The 18,390-nt window shown below is 30.3% G+C and overlaps 2 protein-coding genes across 2 annotated transcripts; one reads left to right on the plus strand and one right to left on the minus strand.

Moving 5' to 3' along the window:
• Window positions 1-487: 487 nt before the first annotated feature.
• On the minus strand, window positions 488-4,384 carry LOC106753495. Its single transcript, XM_014635316.2, has 2 exons — window positions 3,264-4,384; window positions 488-1,210 (listed from the first exon to the last, which is right to left on the minus strand). Exons 1-2 carry the CDS (start codon window positions 4,112-4,114, stop codon window positions 574-576), a joined length of 1,488 nt encoding a protein of 495 aa, XP_014490802.1. The 5' UTR covers window positions 4,115-4,384; the 3' UTR covers window positions 488-573.
• A 7,112-nt stretch (window positions 4,385-11,496) lies between these two features.
• On the plus strand, window positions 11,497-14,931 carry LOC106777888 (probably inactive leucine-rich repeat receptor-like protein kinase IMK2). The gene is made up of 2 exons (XM_014665707.2): window positions 11,497-13,838; window positions 14,072-14,931. Exons 1-2 carry the CDS (start codon window positions 11,705-11,707, stop codon window positions 14,671-14,673), a joined length of 2,736 nt encoding a protein of 911 aa, XP_014521193.1. The 5' UTR covers window positions 11,497-11,704; the 3' UTR covers window positions 14,674-14,931.
• Window positions 14,932-18,390: the final 3,459 nt, after the last annotated feature.

Here is an 18,390-nt window from a genome sequence, read left to right on the forward strand (position 1 = left end):
TACATAAATTCTATACCTTGTTTAAACTTTTCTAATTAAGTCTTTAAATTCATAACTATATAATTGGGTCTTTAACTTTTTATATTTTTTATATTTTTTAATTAAATAATAGAAAATTTAATTGGGTCTTTATATTTTTTATATTTTTCTCCTGACGATTTTAAGTTCTCATTAAATAATTCAGGAATCTACTTATAAAAATATTACAATTTGATAGCTTAATCATATTTTTAATTGAAAGATCTAATTAAGCATTAAAAAAATATGAATGCTTATATTATATATAATTTAAAATTTTAACACTTTTTTTTTAAATTTTATTAGGCTTATCTATCATGATTTTTGTATGACCTTAAATAAACCTATTTAATAAAATATACTTTCATAAAAAACATCTTAGATGTTTTTGTTGTGATCCATATAGTTGTCATCGTTAATTTTATTGTATTCATTTTTCCACGATTTGTATGAGGTATAATTTAATAAATAATTAACTCACATTACAAATAGTAGTGAAAACTACGTGTGTTATTTTTTTTTTATATATAATAATTTGTGGTCTTAGACATGAGGCTAAGCAACATCAACAGTTACTATTTCTCGAAACTCCAGCCTCCTAGTTTCGTTGTAGAAGGTTATGCGTTTGTTAGGCCAATAAGTTAACCATATCCAACCTCTTATCTCCCATTCTATTGTTTTTCCAATGGCTCCTTTGTCGACTTTCCACCACACTTTTTCTCCATATTCATCGCCTGCGAAAACGATTCCTCCTTGCCTGGTGAAAGGTCGCAGAGCACTTGAGTATCGATTTTTGAACCATGACTTAGGATTAATCATAGCAAACTTTGAAGGCTTTGATGAGAAAACTTCTTTGCCGTCCATACTATCATGAAGAAACCAATTCAAATTTGCACTGTACCCATAAACAGATTCTTCAAATTTCCAAGGCTTCAAACTCACTGTTGTCGACTCTCCAGCTGACACCTTAAGCCCCACAGGAACCGATGGCTCGAAAGAAGCTTCTATACTTTTGTCAACTCCGATTTCTTTCTGTGGGTTCTCCGAGGATTTCCCCACCGAGAGGCTCAACACTTGGTCTTGGACAATAGGTGTTAGTTGTAAGGATATTCTCGAAGGGAAATGTTTTTCAGCTGCATCAGCCCCTCTTTCTTTCATAAGAGATTCATTCACCAATTTTATAACATCACACCTGAAAAAATATATTATTATTTTCAACTCTTCAAATAACTGAAAACTTTAAAAGATAATCAAAACTATAACTTATTTTAAATAACCTCCCATACATTTAGTCTTTTTTCTTTTTAATACATTCATTACCATGATTGTAAATATAAATTCTTTTAAACAAATTTATTATTTTATATTAAAATTAAAGACAACAAAGTGGATCTCCTTCACTAAATTCAATTAGTACTTTAAATTTAATAACTCACTTTTTTTAAGTTCAAAGTTAAATTAAAAAATAATTTAAAATATTACATTTTATTACATTATTTAGAAAAATGTAAGTACATACTGGTATTGTAGTTCGTATTATTAGTTAAATTTTAATTATAAATTATAATTGAATAATTTAATACCCAAAAATATTAATAACTTTAATTTATCTAATTAATTAATCAACAAAATTATATAGTTAAATAGGTTTTTAATATTAATCTATATATAAAAATAAAAATACTAAAAAAAATAATAATCCATTAATTTATTGGTCCATCTTTTAATAAGACATCCATATTTTTAAAATGTTTTGTTACAATGGATAAGATGAAAGGTCGAATTGACATTTAGTTATCTAATAAAAATATAATTTTTAATTACACATTTTAGTATTTAACTATTATTATTTTAAAATTTGTTTTTCTTTATTCATGTTATAAGGTTAAAACAATGTTGTATTTTCAAAATATGCTACCAATTTTTTACACATTTGACAAACTAAAGGATATGAAAATAATAAAATATGTAAGAAAAAACTTAAATAATAAATTTGTAAATGCTAAATAAATAGGTGATAAAGTGCAATTAAACAATTTTTAATCTATTGGAATAAATAGCGACGGGTCTATTTTAGTTGGTGTGGTTGCAATTGGCCACTGGAATTTTTATCTTTTTTAATCCACACCTTTTTAAAAAAAGAATAAAAAATAGCACCCTATCATCAATCTAATAAATCTATTGAATTTATTAAAAAGAAAAAAAAAGTATATTATATATTTCAATTATATATACTATTGAATTTTTTATGATAATATAAAATAATAGAATTATTATTATTAGTATAATTATGAAACTAAATATAAATATTTTTTATAATTTTATTATAAATATTTATTTATTTATTAGATGATTTTATAATTAAAAAACAATTAAATTTAGAAAAGTGTCAAATTAAAATACGGTTAAATTTTAAAAAATAATAAAATTGATAATGTAATTATTGTGTTTTTAAAAATAATATTTACAAAATAAATTTGAAAAAAAAAATGTGTGGATATAAATAACATCTTGTTTATGTATAAATAAAAAGGAAAAATTTCTTTATATATATATATATATATATATATATATATATACATATATATATATATATATATATATATATATATTTTAAATAATGTTGATACTGTAAATAATTATACCACGTGAAAGACACTTATAATTTGTCCAAACATAAATATTTAATATTTTTTAATACAATTATATATTTGCTATATTTTTTTTCTTGCATTAAAAAATCTTATTGATCCGACGATAGAAATAACTATATAAAATTGAAATCGTGTTTTAATAATAACAATGGATGATAATATATTTTTATTGGAGAGTATATACCGTAATCAATAATTTTAATTAAAAAATAAATTGCATTTCCAAAATGATTTTGATTGGCAAAATATCATTAGCAAAGATTCCTAAAATAAACGTTTTACTTTTGATGATCTCAGAAAGAAAAAGAAAAAAACTAAAATGGTTTGACATTATATTTTTAATATTTCTGTTTTATGATTATGAATATTATTATTTTGACTTTAAAATTTTATTTATTTTTTTATTAGTTAATACATAATATTTTATTATTTAAATTATTAAAATGAACTGTAAAATGAAAAAAAAAGAAAAAGAAAAAAAAAGTGACTTTTGTTATTTCCTAAATTTTCTATAACAACATAAACATAAGCTAACAAATAAGTAACTGTTGTTAGCTCTGAGTGTATTATCTCTTGATGAGTTTAGCATACCTTATGTTGTCAATGTCCACCATGATTTCAACCCACTCTTTTTTTATGGAGACTTTGTGATTGAATTGAAAAACAGCTTCCACATGGTGATGTTTGAGGGAGAATTGAAGTCTCTCACTTGCTGGATTACTTTTTGAGTTCTCAACATCCATGACTATGAGGGGGCAATACAACTGGACTTTCCACAACCCAGTTGCCGAAAGGGAATAAGAAAATAATGGACAAGGTGTTCTGAAGGGGTTGTGATGTGCTTCTTGTTCCCCGACCCAGTTAGTAACTGCAAGGTTCACAGAGCGCATCCACAACTCTTCTACGTTAGAGCCTAAGAGTTTCATCAGCGTGATTGATGCTTTTCTTGACTCAAAACCTGTCAGGTGATCTTTCAGGTTACTAATACACCCAGAACGAAAATCTGCGGCAGGAGTTTCGTATATACAAACTAGGAACAAGAGAGTGAAGAAAGAAAGATTGAAAACGTCCGAAAGGTTGGGGGTGGAGTCAAGTTCTGGAAACCTGAGGAAGGAAGTGTTCTTGTTGGAGCCATAAAGAAGGATGGCCTGGTTGATATTGGCAAAGAGACTGGAAATGGTTTCTTCATCTATTAACTTTGCAGTTTTGGAGCTGGCGTGCTTAAAAGGTTTTGAGGTCCAAAGATGGATAGGAGTGTTGCAGTCTGCTATAATGACAAAGCAGAATTTTGAGGAATCATGGTTTTTGGTTACGATAAGACTGAGACATGGTTGGCAAGAGGTTGAAGAACGTATGTTTAGTGAAATTGGATTTGTTTCCCATTCTGAGATTGGTGGAAGCTTCTGAATCCAGCAAAACACGTCAGGAAAACTGCAGGCCATGGATGAAGCAACTTGTACCTCTCTCTCTCTCTCTCTCTCTCTCTCTAATTCGGGTGCATGGAGGTGAAGGCTTCACGTATTTGTAGACTCTTCCATGATTGTGGACAATGCAAATACTGTAGTGAAGGAAGAACAATATGAAAAAGAAAGGATCCTGATTGCTACCATCATTAATAATATAGCTAGAAACTATTTAGATCACCTATCAAATGTCAAACACTGTACGTTATAGATAAATATTGTACATCTTCCCCGCATAATTTTTATACCTTTTGTTTATCTGAGAAAAAGTATATATATGAATACATAGTAATCACTATAGCACTACAGTTGCTTCATGTGTATTTGTCACCGTCATCTTTTTATTTGTAAAAGGAATACTGAATCATGGATATACATATTATCTACGTACATAAAAAAGAAAAAAGTCTTTTTAACAATTTTTTTTAGACAATTTTTTGACAACACATACGTAATAGTTTATGATTCGTCTATTTCAAATATTATTTTAAACATAAATTTAAACAAATCAGTAAAATAATGACACGTGTCCTGTTATCAAAAAGTTGTTAAAAAAGAATTGTCAAAATATCATTATCATACCAAAATGGTAAAAAGGTAATGCTTCATGAATAAGGTAGTCTGTTATACAGATGAAGATTCGTGTATGACAAAATGTTTGTTATTGTTAGAGCTAGCTGGTAACTTCATCATTTGGTCATATTTTACCTTATTTTCACATGTTTGATGGCATTGAGAGTGACGACATTTATGATTAAGAAAATATCAATTCAGATTGTCGTTGATTTGGAAAAGAGAAAATTCTGAAATTACTAAAATTGTGATAGCCAGACATTGGATTAATTTGAACAATTTAAGTCTTATCTCGTTTCGTTGATTATCTTTGAAAAAAAAAAGTGTAGATTTTGGTACTCTTTTAAAATATCAGTAATATTACACCAATCACGTCTCTTTGTACGTAAACCCTTCTCTTATGGAGAATAACATACTAATTAAAAGAAGAAAGAGAAAAATGTCCAGAAGTCCAAAGAAAAAGAAAGCTTCTTTCGAAAAAAAAAAAGTTATTTGTTAGCATTGAAAAATACAATTCTGAATTATAAACCAATGAGTCGCATAGCGAGTTAGTGTAATGTTTACGCTACCGAATATTTAGTTGTTAACGTATAAAAGTAATTTGTGGTAGTCTCTTTCAAAGAAATTTCTGTCCATATTATCCTGGTCTCAAATTTTCTTCGTGAAGGATTTGGGATCTTGATAAGAATAAGAGACAGGTTGAATATCAGTTCATCTAAGATGCAATGTGAGAGTTTAATTTGTGTTACGTGAAAGGTTTAACATATAGTGACGTGTACATATACATCTAAGATCCAATAGTGTAGGCACGCTTTTAATTTGAGATCACTTATAATTTTGATGAATTATATGTGAAAGAGTTCAATCTACAGCTTCTCTTATCTTTCTTTATCATTAAACAAACATTATAGCTTTTCTTCTACACATAATAAAAAAATAATTTGAAAGGTTTGAAATTTCTGTAGAAAGAAGTAAAAAATAAAATGTTTTGGAGATAGTAAACCGCGTGTCTTCTTCCTCTTTAGGAATTCTTTCAAGGTACATCTAAAAGAGTTGAACGAAAAATGTTTCCAGTTAAAGTTTGTTGTCATTTGAAACAAATGTTTCCAATTAATTAACGGTTAATCTAATTTCTGGATAAACTATAAATTTAGTTAAGCGTACATAAAGCTTGGCATAAAAACCAGAGTTCCTGATTTAATTAAGTTTGTTTTGGCCATGCTATTGTGGTCTTCTTTCCTGATTTGGGAAGCCGTGGGCATATAATTAAGTAGCTGCTACCGTTGTATTTTTCTTATGAGTTTGGGTTTTAGAAAGGCAAAGTGAAGACCATTCATTTGTAGCAAAATGAAATTTGACCATTGTTGTAGTGATTAAAAGCGTTATGATATATTAGTCTTCCCATTTGGGTTATTTGTAGTGTACACACCTCCACCTTCTCTCGTGACAACCTTAACCCATGTCCTTGTCCTTCTCTCATGATAACTGTGTCTGTTTCATTGACCTTGTGGCCTCACACCTACCATCCTTGACCTCACACATAATAAACATAGTTATGTGTTGGATTTGCATCGGCATTATTTTTCAACAGATTAAACTTTCTATTTTCTTTTCTATTAATACACTATCATTATTTCAGAAATGGAAAGTAATTTCGTAAAATAAATTAGTTTTAAATATTTGAATCACAACCATTATTATTTATAACCTACGGAGATCTAGAAATATGAAAACATTTTAATAATTAGAGTAACAAATATTATTTACATTATTAATATTTAAAGCATATATGTGTGTATAGAGAGAGAACATTTTGTATTAGTGTCCAAAGGCCTAACCCATTTTTGTTAGTTAGCATATATCAAATTGAGGGAGGATAAAATGAAAATTAGAAAGAGATACACCTTTTCATTACGCATTCTTGAAAAATAAGAATAGAGAAATTATTATTCTTTAAACTCACATGCAATATTTAATTTATATATATATATATATATATATATATATATATATATAATATTTTCTCTTATAAATTTGCCCATAAATCTAAAAATTTAATAATATTTGTTTATATATTGTACTATATGTATCTCAAATCATCTTAGCGTATACATTTTGGATCATCTCAATTTATATTAGTCCAGTACATATCAATCTATGTTGGCCCAAAAATACAGTGGCGTAATACATTTCAGCCTATGTTTACCTGACACATCTCAACCTATATTGGTCTTATGCATCTCGATTTATGGTGGTTGGATACATCTCAGCTTATTAACCTGACACATCTCCACCTATGTTGGTCTAATACATCTCAATTTATGTTGACATAGTACATCTCGTCCTATGTACGTTGGCTTGATATATATCTTAGTTTATGTTGGCCTGATAAATCTCAACCTATGATGCTATGATATATCTTAGTCTATATTGGCTTGATATATCTTAGCTTATGTTGGCTTGATAGATCTCAACCTATATAATGGCTTGGTACATCTTGACTTATGTTGTCCTGATACATTTAAGTCTATGTTGGCTTGATATATCTTAGTCTATAATGGCTTGATACATCTAGAAATGGAAAAAATACAGGTATATGTAGATAAAATTTGCATCGGGTAATTGGTATCTGCATTTATTTATTACCAGCAAGTAATGGGTACAAGATATTTAATACTCGTTTATAAACGGATTGTGTGCGAGTATCATACCACTCGTACCCGAGGGTATCTATTACTCGTAAAAAATTAAAATGAAATTTCATTTATATTTTATTAAGTTAAAATTGAAACTAATTTATATTTTGTTAGATTAAATTTAATTAAAATTAAATTTTAATGTATGTTTAATTTAACTTATATCATATTATATATATATTTTTGTAATTTTATTTATATTTTATTTTAAAAATTTATAGAATATATTTTCTTAAATACTCGTTGGTATCCACGAGTACCCACAAGTTTTAAAATACCCATTAAGATTTTTTAAACGGGTATTTGGCAAGTAACGGGACGAGTAACGAATGGATGTTTTTGTTGTGGGTTGAGTAATGGGTAGACATTAATCATGTCTGACTCGACCTATTGTCATTCCTAGATACATCTCAACCTATTTGATCTGATACATCTCAATCTGTGATGGTTTGATACATCACAACCTATATTGGCCTACTACATTTTAGCTTGTAGTGGTGTAGTACATCTTGACCTATGTTAGCCAAATACATCTCGATCTATGTTGGTATGATACATCTCATCCTATGTTGGTCTAATACATCTCAACCTAAGTTGGCTTAATAATCACAACATTTGTTATATATCTTAACCTATGGAGCCTGATACATTTGAACTTATTATAGCCTATAATGTCTTGAAACATCATGACTTAAGATGACTTGGAACATCATGGCTTAAGATAACTTGGAACATTTCTACTTATGATGGTTAGGTACATCTCGACCTATTACAACCTAAAACATCAAATATTCTCAAGTTTGAAGCTATATTCAAGTTCTTAAAAATTTCAGTTAAAAAAATAAAAAGTCTTTACTAAAGAAAAAAGATCGAAGAGTCTTCAACGAGAAATTTTATTCAACATATATTAAGATGATTCAAAATACAATAAAAGAATAGATAAACTACCAACTAGATAATTATACATAAATAATAATATTATAAATAAGTTGTATGTATATCAGTAGTATAAACAAAACCACGATTCATCATATATAGAGGATCGGTCCGCCATGAGATTATTCATAATCCACGGCCCATGTGAGGCAACGACGAATACAAGTATCAGTAAAAGAAAATGGGAATTGCTTCCTGTACGCCTCAGATTTCTTCTTGCACCATCATAATGTGAAATTGTAATAATAACCTTGATAAATATTTCATTTAACCTTAATTTTTCCCACCTTATTCTTCTTCTTCTTCTTCAAAGTGAGGCTACTGCTGGTGTGCATTAGTGGTGCGGTTGAAGCAGCTGGGTGCATAGTCTTTGAAGTCGGTCGTAATTTTCCGATCCAGAAAGGGAGAGGTACATGAAAACGCATTCCGGATAAAGGAATTCGGAGTTATCTAACCGAAAAAACTTTCTGATCAGTTTCGAAATCACCTTTTCCGGTACTTGTTTCCAAGGAATATTGTTTTCAACGTAATTTATCATGTAATCAAATACATACATACATTCTTACTAAAAGCAATAATCAAAGAACTTAGTTGTATTACTGTACTTGCCTCAGCAAACAAAAACCTCAAATTTAAACCCTAAAGCACGAAACAAACAATTTTCAGTTGTTGGCCAATATAAATGTAAAAACTAAACATATTACATTAATTTAGTTGATAATCAATGTAATGTAGTATGCCACTTTCTATTTTAATTTTATTAAACGATTGTATTTTTTTTATCTTAAATTTTATTTATATAATTACAAAAATTTGTACAAAAAATAATCAAACAAATGATAAAAAATGTAAAGAAAGATAAGTCAATATATATTAAAAAGTTTTTTAGAAATTATATTAGTCTGATGTTTTAAATCCGAAAATCCATTTCGTGGTGTACTATAAAAAAACGATAACCATCTTTTAGAATTTTACCAGTTTTTCAAGTTTTTAGTTGATACAAAAGTTTCTATCGTGTTTTCTTTTGTAAAATTCAAGTTATTTTCTACCGGTACTTATTTGTAATAAAAATAATATACATTCAAAAATATCAACATGAAATACCACTACTTACTAATATTATCACTACGATATATAAAATAAAGTTATACTTATTAATGTTAGCATATTGAATCAAAATTATTCTGTAAAGCTTTTTTTTTTTTTCACTTTACGAATTTCTATTAATTGGTATTCATGTTTTGAATCTCTCTTATTTTCCTCCAAATGGTATGATACCTGGAAAAGTTTCTTTTCAAACAGTGTTTTAGATCAGAAATTTTAATAAAAATTAGATTAATATAAAAGTGAAGCATGATTAAAATAATATTTATTGAAGTATTTTGTTAATTAACCGATCATCTTAATATTATATAATTAAAAAAATCGAAAGATCTTCACGTACCTTACATAAAATAAGACATGCACTTATTACTATTCTAAATTAGAAGATAATATGATCGAGTTGGTATTATATGGTATCTCCATACTATTATATGCGTTGAAATAAATTTAAAAAAAAAAAATGTGAGAAGATGAGTTTTAATAACGGTCTGAGACCTTAAAAGGGAATATAACAGTTCTTTTCTACGAAAAACGACATGAAGAAAGTGTCAAAAGCTAAAAGAGATGGATATTAAGGTGGTTGGAATTAACATTGTGAACATGATGATCAAGACCACACTTCTGAGTTTTGGGACCGCCATCCATGATATCAATTTTCTTACTTATATATATATATATATATATATATATATATATATATATATATATATATATATATATATATATATATATATATATATATATATATATTCACTCTTTCTTCACCACGTGACACACTTCAGTCAAACTTTCAGATGCCACCACCCCAGCTTCATGTCAGGCAAGCCTCTACAAATATAAAATCAATAGAAACAGTGTGTCCAAATGAAAGTAATAAGATAATGTTAACTGTATGCGGAGAAATTATTCTCTACATTCAATTTTAGTCTTCCGAATAACATAATAGAATTCTTTTTCGACTTTTGAAACATTATTTAATAAATCCAAAAAATTTATCAAAATTTGAAAAAAAAATTGATTTCTTTAAATATACACGCTTATTATTTTTTTTTATTACCAACTTCAATTTATTAAATATTATAAAATGTTATCACTCTTTTCTTTTATATTTTACAATAAATTAATACCTATTTTAAAACTTGTTATTGTTTTCATATAGCAATTCGTCTAAAATTACCTTAATTTTTAGTAATCTTTGTATGGTATATAATAAGGGTTAATGATTTTTTAACATTTTTTAATAAAGTATTTACTATTATCTAAAATTTGTTGACACAAGAAAAATGTATTTATTTATGTGTATACAATTGAATGCTCACTTCATATAATCTTCGTTCTTTCACTTTTTTCTTTATTGTTAATGTGCTATTATTAAAAGGATAATGATATTTAGATAACATTTTGTTGACAATATCTAAACATTGATTACGTGTCAATATGTGATTGGTCAAAAATTACTCTACAATAGTGTTTATGATTATTATTATTGATTGTGGAGTAATTTTTGACCAATCACATATTGACATGTAATCAATGTTGGAATGTTGTCAAAAGAATGTTGTCTAAATATCATTATCCTTAATAAAAATATTTTAATATTTAAATCAGTTTTTGTATGAACTAGTTAATAATTAATATTATAATAAATGTGTAATAAAAATCACAACTGTACATTTTTTATTTGTATTGATAAGTTTTTTCATAAACTTCTAATTATGATTGATTTAATCACAATTTGATTTTATTAAACTTAATTAATTACTAACATATTTAGATTAATCAAACTGAATTTGATTAATATTGGTCAGTATCTCAACTTGAACTAGTTTGATATGAGTTGAATATGTATGAATCTATACATATATAATCCAATATCAAAGGTAATGAAATAAAAAATATGAATTAACAGGATACAAAAAGTGTGAGCATTAATAAAAAAAAAATGTAAATACAGATATAAATACGTCAGAATTAAGAGCAGGTTTTGTTCTGAATTAGCCAATATTTTATGGGTGGGAAGTGGAAGCAGAAGAGTACGAGGATGGAGCCGTTGGGGGTGGAGCGCGGCTTCTGCAATAAAAGAATAGCGCGCCATCATTTTAACTTAACCCTTCCAACAAATGCTCGCACCACTTTACTAACACTAATGCTCGTCAATAGTTACAACTTACAAGAAAACTAGCCGTTGCTCACTGTTTCTCGCAAACATTCACTCTCTCTCTGTTACGCTCTCAACCCCCGCGCGCACCTACACTTCTTTATGTCTTCACGTGATCCTTCTTGTGCTCTCTCTCTCTCTCTCTCTCTCCTCACTACAAAAACCATCCTTCAACTGTTCTTGTCTATCTCCACATCACTTCCAACACACACTCCCTCTTTCTGTTTCACTGATTCAAAAACATCTCTTTTAGTTATGGTAGCGGAGAAAACCAACGTTACCTCTTGTCAGTTTTCTCAACATGAAGTAGGAAATACAGACCATGTTTCTGACAAGAAGAAAGAAAGATGGAAGAAGACTCCATCCAAGGCGCACACCAGCCCGTGTTGTTTTTTCTTTCTCTTCTGGGTCTGGACTCTTGTTCTCTCCACCTGTTTGAAATCGGTTTTGTGCGAAGATGAGGGTTGGGATGGCGTGGTTGTGACGGCATCAAACTTCTTAGCACTCCAAGCGTTCAAGCAAGAGTTGGTTGATCCCGAAGGCTTCTTGCGGAGCTGGAATGATAGTGGCTATGGAGCTTGTTCCGGAGGTTGGGTTGGTATCAAGTGTGCTAAGGGAGAGGTTATTGTAATCCAGCTTCCGTGGAAGGGACTGAGAGGGCGTATCACTGATAAAATTGGGCAGCTTCAAGGTCTTAGAAAGCTCAGTCTTCATGATAATCAAATTGGTGGTTCAATCCCTTCCACTTTTGGACTTCTTCCTAACCTTAGAGGGGTTCAGTTATTCAACAATAGGCTTACAGGTTCCATCCCTTCTTCTTTAGGTTACTGCCCTTTGCTTCAGTCTCTTGACCTCAGCAACAACTTGCTCACAGGAGCAATCCCTTATAGTCTTGCCAATTCCTCCAAACTTTATTCGCTTAACTTGAGTTTTAACTCTTTCTCTGGTCCTTTACCAGCTAGCTTAACTCACTCACTTTCCCTCACATTCCTTTCTCTTCAACATAATAATCTATCTGGTCCCCTTCCTAACTCTTGGGGTCGGAGTTCTAAGAATGACGAGTTCTTTAGGCTTCGAAATTTGCTCCTAGATCATAACTTTTTCACTGGAAACGTTCCTTCTTCTTTGGGTGCCTTAAGAGAACTCAATGAAATCTCCCTTAGTAATAATAGGTTTAGTGGAGCTATACCGAATGAAATAGGATCTCTTTCTAGACTCAAGACACTAGACATTTCTAATAATTCCTTGAATGGGAGTTTGCCTGCTACTCTCTCTAATTTATCCTCGCTTACACTGCTGAATGTTGAGAACAACCTCCTAGAAAATCAAATCCCTGGAACTTTAGGGACTTTGCACAATCTTTCTGTTCTAATTTTGAGTAGAAACCAATTTAGTGGGCATATTCCTTCTAGTATTGCAAACATTTCCACTCTTAAGCAGCTTGATTTGTCACTGAATAATCTCAGTGGAGAAATTCCAGTCTCCTTTAACAGTCAACGTAGTCTTGATCTCTTCAATGTTTCTTATAATAGCCTCTCAGGTTCTGTTCCCCCTCAACTTGCCAGGAAATTCAACTCAAGCTCATTTGTGGGAAATATTCAACTATGTGGATACAGCCCCTCAACACCGTGTCCTTCACAAGCTCCATCAGAAGGAGTCATTGCACCACCTCATGAAATGTCAAAACACCACCAGCATAGGAAGCTGAGTACCAAAGACATTATTCTCATAGTAGCAGGAGTTCTTCTCATGGTCCTGATCATACTTTGTTGCATCCTTCTGTTCTGTCTGATCAGAAAGAGATCAACATCAAAGGCCGAGAATGGCAGAGGTGTAGGGAGAACTGGAGCTACGAGGGCAGAAAAAGGAATCCCTCCTGTTGCTGCTGGTGATGTTGAAGCAGGTGGGGAGGCTGGAGGGAAACTAGTGCATTTTGATGGACCAATAGCTTTTACAGCTGATGATCTCTTGTGTGCAACAGCTGAGATAATGGGAAAGAGCACCTATGGAACTGTGTATAAGGCTATATTGGAGGATGGAAGTCAAGTTGCAGTAAAGAGATTGAGGGAAAAGATCGCTAAAGGTCAGAGAGAATTTGAATCAGAAGTCAGTGTTCTGGGAAAAATTAGACACCCTAATGTTTTGGCTCTGAGGGCCTATTACTTGGGACCCAAAGGGGAGAAGCTTCTGGTTTTTGATTACATGCCCAAAGGAAGTGTTGCTTCTTTCCTACACGGTAAGTTTGATATTGCAAATAGGGGAGAAATTATTTAGTTCTTTAAGCATTCACTATTCATCTTGCTATTGTGCATAATCCTTTAATTCAAACTTCTATTAGCAAAATTGCGGATTATACTAAAATGAAACCTAATTCTGATCGTAGAATAACACAGATAACTCCTAAGTCATTTTTTTTTTATTAATATAGCCTACTATAAGTCAAGTATTTTCTTTTTTATCTTTATGCAGGTAGTGGAACTGAAACATCCATTGATTGGCAAACAAGGATGAAAATAGCACAGGACATGGCTCGTGGCTTGTTGTACCTCCATTCCCAGGAGAATATTATACATGGAAACCTCACATCCAGTAATGTATTGCTTGATGAGAATACAAATGCTAAAATTGCAGATTTTGGTCTTTCTAGGCTGATGACAACTGCTGCTAATTCCAACGTGATAGCTACTGCTGGAGCATTGGGATACCGGGCACCCGAGCTCTCCAAGCTCAAGAAAGCCAACTCCAAAACTGATATCTATAGCCTTGGTGTTATCTTGTTAGAACTCCTAACCAGGAAGTCACCTGGGGTGTCTATGAACGGAGTAGATTTACCTCAGTGGGTTGCCTCCATTGTCAAAGAGGAATGGACAAATGAGGTTTTTGATGCGGACTTAATGAGAGACTCTTCAACAGTTGGCGATGAGTTGCTAAACACATTGAAGCTCGCTTTGCACTGTGTTGATCCTTCTCCATCAGCACGACCAGAAGTTCATCAAGTGCTACAGCAGCTGGAAGAGATTAGACCAGAGAGATCAGTCACACCCAGTTCTGGGGATGATTCTATAATATAGGACAAATTTTGCAGTGATATTTTTGCCTTCAATATTCAATGTTCTACAATTCTTTCATTCTTATATTAATTTGCCCGTTTGAATGCTCGAGTTTGTACATACTACATACTACAATAAGGTGGCTTACCTCTGCCCTAAGTTGTGTGTAATTCTGTTTCCGTCCAAGGCACGTAATAGTTGAAATATGCTCTATCAAAAGCATCATTGTTTCTTCTGCAAGATTCTCCCATAAATGCATTATAAAGACACGTAACTACTGTCTTCGTTGTTTCTTATCCCGTTTTAAGTAGACGCCATAATGCCAAACAAAAAGTATATGATATATATGAAGGAAAATCAAACATGTTATTACAAAAAGTAGTAGAGATGAGTTTACATGCAGGGCAAATTGCCCAATTTGCATCCCCAGTGCTCAAATGTTGAGCAATGTATTTGTTATGAATAAATTAATAGCCTAGGCTTCCTGAAGATTTACAAATTACAACCTAAGCTTTCACTGTCATTTCTTCCAAGTTTATTCCTATTATTACTGAAAGCATTATACTGTCATATATTATCACAACATCTTCCAAGACAATGCCTCTCTACGCTTGAACTAATTTTATATAGCCTATCTATTGTGGGAGAAATAAACAGTCAACATATGTGAACAATACGAATCACATATTGAATTAAAAACCTCTAACAGCTAGAACAAACAACGCACCCATCAAAGGGAACGGACACTTAAATAAGGTGGAACCTGTATTGGCAGCAAGAAAGAAAAAAACCACCCAATCTAATTCCAACTTCAAAATTCACTTAGTAAAAAACACACACTAAATCAACATAAAGAAAGAAAAAAAAGGAAATCAATTTTATAGCACTAATTTGGCGTGTTCAAAAATTGCTAAATACATTAGCAACAGACACGATGTAAATTATTGATGGCATAACCTTGTATTCACTGGAAGAGAAGGAAATGCTAATTGCTGCATTGTTGCTAGGTATTCATGGTTTTATCCTGCAACATGGAGAAAATACAACTCATCAACACCAGATAATGGTTCTGTTCATATCAGAATTTTGAAATTTCCTCATACAAATTCATATAAAAGCTAAAGAATGTTACCCAAATGTTTGATCAATTCGGTGTTGAACTCTCTACTAGCTTCAGATTGCCACATTTCCCATGTTAATTGCTCGTATTTCTCGCACAATCAAATTACGGTTCTTCTGTCAAACTCAATCTTTGTTCACCCATTGTTTCCCCGTGTCATGTGGAAATAAGAAATTTAATTCATGTTTAGATTTCAGTTAACAGTTTGTATATTGAAATTCCATCCATTTTAACTTGATCCATATAGTTATGCGAAAGCACAAGTCTATGAGTTAGCAGGTCAACTCATTATTATTATTTATTTTGTTTATTTATATATTTTTATATTTTAAAAGCACATTTAATCATATGATTTTTTTAAAAGATTTAATTGTATGTGGTAGCAAATAACTGCGTAAAGATGGTGGTTGTACAGACCAAAACGTTGTAAACCATTATAGTGACTTTCGACCTCTCCCAGGTCCACAAATTCCAAAGACTAATGGACTTGTCAGGACTGTCAGTATGAAAGCCCAAAATGCAAAAACAAAAGCTTCTAAGCCATTATAGCGACACACCACCTCTTATGCTGACCCTGTGACTAAACACTATCACTGAAACCTAGCTAGCTATCATACCTTCATAAGGATAACATGCATTTTACCAAAAAATTAAGCAACATCCCACAAATTATACTTAAGCCTTATAATAATTTGGACGTACATGTGGTGTAGTTCCTATTTTTGCCTTCCTTAAGAATGTGACGAGTCAGTAACAAACTCTACCAACTTTGTATAATGCACTGTCATGATTTGTTGTTCAGCTATCAAATCTCAATTTGGTTTCTCCCTCTCTTTTTATCTTGAAAAAGTCTACGAATCACCTTCATCTTTTGCTTCACACGCTTTCCTTCTAACGGTTTCTCTGACAACCAACCATAGCTAATAGCTTTTAGTGCCCTGGCTCATATCATCATGCATCAATCAACCCATTTTATCCCAATTTACACACGAGTAATAATATCATCTTTTACATTCATACAGAATATAAGAGTAAATAATTTAAAAAATGTAAAATTTTATAATTTTTTAAGGAAAAAAAAAATAAAAAGTAAATAAAGATAATATTAAATAAAAGTAAAAAATTTAGATATGTGAAAGAATAATTTCTCTTTACACAAAACATTCACACTATACCCTCTTACCCAGATTAGGTCAGACACAAACCATTGCATCATTCCTTCTGATTTAAGATTTGTATATTTTCTATTACATCATGCGATAGGGACACTAAATATCGTACACCACTCCAACTTTGTCCCCGTTTACCGTTGAACATCCTCAAATACTCATCAAATTTCAATTCTCTATTAGGTTTTGTGTAATATTTTTATGGTGTTTCTTTAAAATTCTCCCTGGTAATTGTCAAACATTTGAAAAATTGTGAGCTATGGTGACCTAATGTTCCTCAAAAATCAAAACGATGTGTACCTGGTACACACAAGTACGTATCTTTTTGAGTATGACATTCTTGGCAGATCTCATCCACTCTTAAAAGAAAATTAATTAAATCGTGTTGGGCGACGGGTCACCTAATTTATCAATTAATGTTTTTGATATATTTTTCATAATTAGTATATCTAACTAAGTTCTTGTTAGATGCAATCAAATCACTTTAGTTAGTTATAGTTCTTTTTATTTTATTTGCTACACTCATTATTATTAGTCTACTGTACTTGAATATATCCATCAAAATCAGTAGCCTAAAGGTATAAGAATTGGTGAATAACAACTAGACAGTTTTACCAGACAGAAAAAAAGAGGGTGACCTACAATGAGTTAGAGCTTCACGACTACCACCCTTTAACTCCAAAGTAGGCTGAAAAATTCAACAATCCTGAAGAAAAAAATAATAATAAGATAAATATATAATATAGTTTTCTAAATAGAAATTTTTGCATTCACTTTTACTAGTTGCAGAAATATTGCAAAGTGATATGGACAAGGAGTTTAAATTCATTCAAAAAGTCAAATTCATAGGAAAGAGGTCATGATGAAAGATAGTTGAACACATAATATTGAGTGAGACGTATAAATTTTTTTATTATATTTATAAAAATCCTATTTTTTTTTTTTTTTTTAACTAAAATAAAACTCAAAGAGTTTTAAAAAACTTAGCATGTGATATTAATAAAATATGTAAACCAATAAATACAATAATACTATTCAAAAATATTATAACATTAAATTTATATTAAGACACAAATATAAATTTAATAAATACAATATTTTTTTCATTTTAAATAGTTAACCATTTTTAATCTGAACGTAATTTACTAAATTCATGTAAATTTACCTCAAAATCTGTTTTAGCATAATTAATAAATTAATTATTTAATTTTTTTTATTTTAAATTCCATCCTAAAGAACTTTTATATTATATATTGATATAAATTATCCTTTAACAATATTAATAGTTTATATCGGGTCAGTCAGACATGACATATATGTTATTATATTTGTAATTAACAACAATAGTGCATAAAGAATAATATTTTAATGCAATTAAATAATCGGGACTTTTGATTATATCACATAATTAAAAATAAATCTTTAAAAAAATATATATGAATATATCTA

This window comes from Vigna radiata, chromosome 2, assembly GCF_000741045.1.
Source record: "Vigna radiata var. radiata cultivar VC1973A chromosome 2, Vradiata_ver6, whole genome shotgun sequence".
NCBI classification, from domain to species: domain Eukaryota; kingdom Viridiplantae; phylum Streptophyta; class Magnoliopsida; order Fabales; family Fabaceae; genus Vigna; species Vigna radiata.